The 4955-nt window shown below is 65.7% G+C and overlaps 1 protein-coding gene across 1 annotated transcript; it reads left to right on the forward strand.

The window, feature by feature from the left end:
- Positions 1–842: 842 nt before the first annotated feature.
- Positions 843–3934, forward strand: NKX2-5 (NK2 homeobox 5). Its single transcript, XM_045826645.1, has 2 exons — positions 843–1316; positions 2887–3934. Exons 1-2 carry the CDS (start codon positions 989–991, stop codon positions 3528–3530), a joined length of 972 nt encoding a protein of 323 aa, XP_045682601.1. The 5' UTR covers positions 843–988; the 3' UTR covers positions 3531–3934.
- Positions 3935–4955: the final 1021 nt, after the last annotated feature.

The raw sequence follows: 4955 nt of genomic DNA on the forward strand, positions 1-4955 counted from the left end.
CCTTACAGCTACTTGGTGTGGACAGGGGAGGGAGGGAGGCAGGAGTGGTGAGGTCCAGAATGGGAGAGGGTAGGCCTCGGGGAGCTAGGGCACCCTAGAAAGCAGCCCTCCTCCGGGAAGCTGTCTGCGGGCCGAGATTCTGGACTTCTTTCATTATTAAGGGGAGGGTCAGCTCTCTGGGAGGAGACTGGCAGTGACTGGTGCCCCCTGGAGTTGTGTGTGTAAAACTCCAACACCACACCACCCATCTGGCCTTTCTGCTGGATGCACCCAAGCTCACCCCCGCCCCCCCGGGGAAGGAGGGGACCACTGGGGCAGAACCGGCCCCCTCAGCCAGGTCGAACAGAGCCCCCACATAGTCCGGAATCTGCCCCTCCTGCGATCACCCCCAGCAACACCCCTCCTTGTTTTCTGCGGACTCTTCCCAGTCTTACACCTTCGGCGACAAAGCCTTTAAGACCCCTGCACATGACACCCCTCCCCGGCCCCCTCCCGGTCCTTCCCTCTGCCATTCTGTCTCAGGTGCTGGGAAACATCTCCTCGCATTCCCCACCCCGCCCAGATTCGGGGGAAATCGAGCTCTTTCCTGTGCATGCATCGTGGAGGGGTTTCCAGGTGGACGCTGTGGGGGCACCTCATGCTGCAGGAGCAGAAGGAGAGCCTTTCAAGTGTGTTGCGGCCCCTTTAAAAAGCTGAGCAGGAATTTTTTTTTTTTTAGTCTAATGACTATATTAGGTGACACGAAACTGCTCATCGTTCCTGTCAACACAGCCCCTGGCCCAATAGCAAGCTGAGCCCCCCTCCTCCGGCCTGATCCCGCCTCCGCCGCCCCAGAGCCCCGCACTACCTGCCGCCCGGCCACAACTGGAGTGGGGAAGCGGGTGCGCGGGCGCGAGGGCGGCGGGCACCATGCAGGGAGGCTGCCAGGGGCCGTGGGCAGCGCGGCTCACTGCCGCCCACCTGGCGTGGTGAGACGCGCGCTGCCACCATGTTCCCCAGCCCTGCCCTCGCACCCACGCCGTTTTCGGTCAAAGACATCCTGAACCTGGAGCAGCAGCGCGGCCTGGCCTCCGGGGAGCTCTCGGCGCGCCTGGAGGCCACCCTGGCGCCCGCCTCCTGCATGCTGGCCGCCTTCAAGCCCGAGGCCTACGCGGGGCCCGAGGCCTCCGTGCCCGGCCTCCCGGAGCTGCGCACCGAGTTGGGCCCCGCGCCCTCGCCCGCCAAGTGCGCGCCTGCCTTCTCCGCCGCCCCCGCCTTCTACCCGCGTGCATACGGCGACCCGGACCCTGCCAAGGACCTTCGATCGGATAAAAAAGGTAAGGACGAGACACAAGACCCTTCCCGCTTCCGAGTCGATGTTGTCCCCGAACCCCGCCGCCCACAAAGTCTGGCCTGGGTGGAGGAGACCCCGGCGCCGGGGCTGAGGGCCGAGCGCAGGGGGCTGGGAGTGGAAGAGGGGACCCTGTAGCCAGGGCCCCGGCGCCCCGCGTCCAGTCGGGGGTTTGGGAGAAAAATTCCGGACGGAGATGGTCAGAAACAAGAGACAAAGTGTGTTTTGGGGCCTAACAAAGCCCCGGGTGCGGCAGCCCTGCGCCTGGATCTGTTCAGCTGAGCAACCGATTGGTAGCAGCAGACAGAACAGAGAGAGAGATTCTCTGTAACGGTGTTTTTTTTAAAGTCTCTTTTGGATATGGGGCCCCTTTTTGAGGACCTGAGGAAGATCGGTGAACAAACTAAAACGCTGCACACCAGACGTGCTTTTACGCACGCACAGTTGGAGGAGGGTCCAGGACCTTCATGCCCAACCGTAACCCGCGTTTCTGGGGCTTCCCCTCCTTTGTTCCAGGAGAGTGTAATCTTGGGAACAAGGGCCTCGATTTTACAACTGGAATACTGCGCGGGCTGTCAGGAATCTGACTTGCCATCTCTAGTTTTCCGGCCCAGTTTCCCCACGCGCTCGGGGCCGAGAAGTTCTGCCCTGGAAAAAGTTAGAAAAGGCGGGGCAAAAGGTGCGGGGCAGCAGAGGAGACAGATGCCTGGGGAGGTGGCCTAATCACCCCGCGAGCGTGCGCCTTGCCAGAAGCAGGGGAAGCTGACCACCCCTCCCCCGCCCCCGCGGAAGAGAGCACATTGGTGACGCCTTGGCTCAACGCGGGGTCCCCGAGAGCCGGGGCGGCCGCGGGCGCCGGGAGAAGGGTTGCTGGGAGCCCCGAGGGAGAGCATCTTCCTGTGAGCCCAGAAAGGTTTGTCTAGGAGCACAGAGAAGGCCCGGACAGATGCTGGCGGGCACCGCGGGCTGAAGTGCTTGCTACCCATTGGAATTCCACCTCGAGCTCGCGCGCAGGGCCGGTTCTGCGGCCTCTGGGCGCTGCACAGCCACCGCGCCAGTTTCACGGCGGGGAGGGGGGCTTAGGTCATCAAACCAGCACCACTTGCCTTCTCTCGTTATGGTTCCGTAACTTTGAGAGGATGTGACCCACGCTGGGCGAGGCCTCGGCGTCCCTCCACTGAACCAAAGCGGCGCTAATCTAATTCACCCCAGCGCCGCCCCCCGGGGTTTTATTTTCTTTGCAGCCTGAAATCGTGAATCTCTCTCCAGCCCCCGCACCACACAGTGTGACCTCCCGGAGGGCAGGGACCGCTCTTGTTTCGTCCTCCAGCGCCCAGAGCCATGCCTGGCACACAGTAGGCCTTCAACAACTGCTGGCTGTGGAGCGGAAACCGAGCCGCCCGCGGTGCTCGGTGGACGGGCAAGGGGGAGCCGCCGCCCAGCTGGGCTCTCCCGAGGCAGGTCGGAGTCTCACCGACTAGGGCCCATTCCCCGCCCGGGCTTCGCGGGCCGGGCCGTTCTGACCGAGCGTCTCTCTGCCTCTCTGTGCCCCGCAGAGCTGTGCGCGCTGCAGAAGGCCGTGGAGCTGGAGAAGCCGGAGGCTGACAGCGCGGAGCGACCCCGCGCGCGGCGGCGGAGGAAGCCGCGCGTGCTCTTCTCGCAGGCGCAGGTCTACGAGCTGGAGCGGCGCTTCAAGCAGCAGCGGTACCTGTCGGCCCCCGAGCGCGACCAGCTGGCCAGCGTGCTGAAGCTCACGTCCACACAGGTCAAGATCTGGTTCCAGAACCGGCGCTACAAGTGCAAGCGGCAGCGGCAGGACCAGACTCTGGAGCTGGTGGGGCTGCCCCCGCCGCCGCCGCCGCCGCCCGCGCGCAGGATCGCGGTGCCGGTGCTGGTGCGCGACGGCAAGCCCTGCCTGGGGGACTCGGCGCCCTACGCGCCCGCCTACGGCGTGGGCCTCAACGCCTACGGCTACAACGCCTACCCCGCCTACCCGGGCTACGGCGGCGCGGCCTGCAGCCCCGGCTACAGCTGCGCCGCTGCTTACCCCGCCGGGCCGCCCCCGGCGCAGTCGGCTACGGCCGCGGCCAACAACAACTTCGTGAACTTCGGCGTCGGGGACTTGAACGCGGTGCAGAGCCCCGGGATTCCGCAGGGCAACTCGGGAGTGTCCACGCTGCACGGTATCCGAGCCTGGTAGGGAAGGGACCTGCCTGGGGCGCTCGGGACGGATCCCACCTCCATCGAAGGGCACCGATCCTCGGGGGGAGGGAGGGCGGGCTCCGGACTCGTTCCTGCGGCCCTCGGGGTTCCCGTTCACTCTCGCGGAGGCCTTGGGGCTTTCCCCGCCCCGCGGGCCTTTGTCCCTACGCGGGAGAGAGTTGGTAGCCGAGTTTGCAACTTGCGGTGAACCGTCCCGCACCCTGGTGCCTTTCCCTCGGCCGCGGCGCGCACCCCGAGCGCCCACGGGCAACCCCAGCGGGCCGAACCCTGGCCAGTTAGGACTGGGAGCCCGGGCGCGCCGGGCCTGAGCTCGGGCCGCCTTTCTGCAGCCTGGGCCCGGCGCCCGGGCACGTGCTGCCCTGCCGCCGCCCGCCCACCCACCCACCCACCCGTATTTATGTTTTTACCTGTTGCTGTAAGTAATGAGACTCCCCTTCCCATTAAAGAGAGTGCGCTGACCCAGCACGTGTGCTTCTTTCAGCTCGCGGCGCTTCAGACTCTGAATCTGGGGGGGGGGGGCAGAGGCTGCCCCTGCGCGTCTCGAGCTGCAGGTGGAGGCGCATGCGCTGAGCAAAGCGGTGACGCCGCTAAACCACGTTGCGTCCGTTGTTGGGGCACTTTCTGGGATTGTCTCTCCTAACCTTCAACAACGCGGGAAGGTGGTTCTAGGGTAAAAGGTTAGTGGACTGAGTGTCGGGGAGGTTGAATGACCTGCCTGGGGCAGAGCGTCAGTCCTGGTGGAACTAACTGCGTGCGGCTGGGCTCCGGGTCTCGCCGGAGAGATGGAGGCCCGCCGCGCCGAGCTCCCCTCCTTTAGCCCTGCTGTGCACACGGTGCTGTTCCTGCTGTGCGCACCGTGCTGTTCCAGGTGCTCGCGGGGATATGGAGAGCGAGCGGACTCCCGGGCCCTGTGGGACTGGAGGGCACCACAGCTCCTCCCGCTTCGGGGGAGAAGCGCCTCAGTCCGGTGGACAGACGAAGAGCTGAGAACCAGAGCCCTTGTCAGGCTTCCCAGAGCCCTGCGGCCCAGCGGTTCTCTGGCGGAAGCAGCTGGGGTCCCGCAGCCGGAGTCTCCCCCGCTGCCCAGCTGCGGGCAGAGGGCAGAACCTGGACCACAAAGAGATATCCTAGGGCCACGGACCGTGCTCACCCCAGCAGTGGCTAGGCCACGTGACTTTAGTGGTGAGGGAACCTGCTTCCCCAGCCCGCCCATGTCCTCCTCTCCTCGGCCATCGCCCTGGTCCTGACTGACAGATGCTCCGGCGGTGCAGGGTTTACCGCCCAGGATACGCGCCAAGGCCAAGTCAAGTTAAACCACCCCCCCCGCCCCCCACCCTGGCTGCGGGCTGGCCTGCTGCCCCCGACCTGTTGTCTGTGCAGCGAGGGTGGCGGCAGTGTTGCG

Source organism: Phyllostomus hastatus, unplaced genomic scaffold (assembly GCF_019186645.2).
Source record: "Phyllostomus hastatus isolate PE091 unplaced genomic scaffold, TTU_PhHast_1.1 phas_contig_150, whole genome shotgun sequence".
Classification (NCBI taxonomy): Eukaryota; Metazoa; Chordata; class Mammalia; order Chiroptera; family Phyllostomidae; genus Phyllostomus; species Phyllostomus hastatus.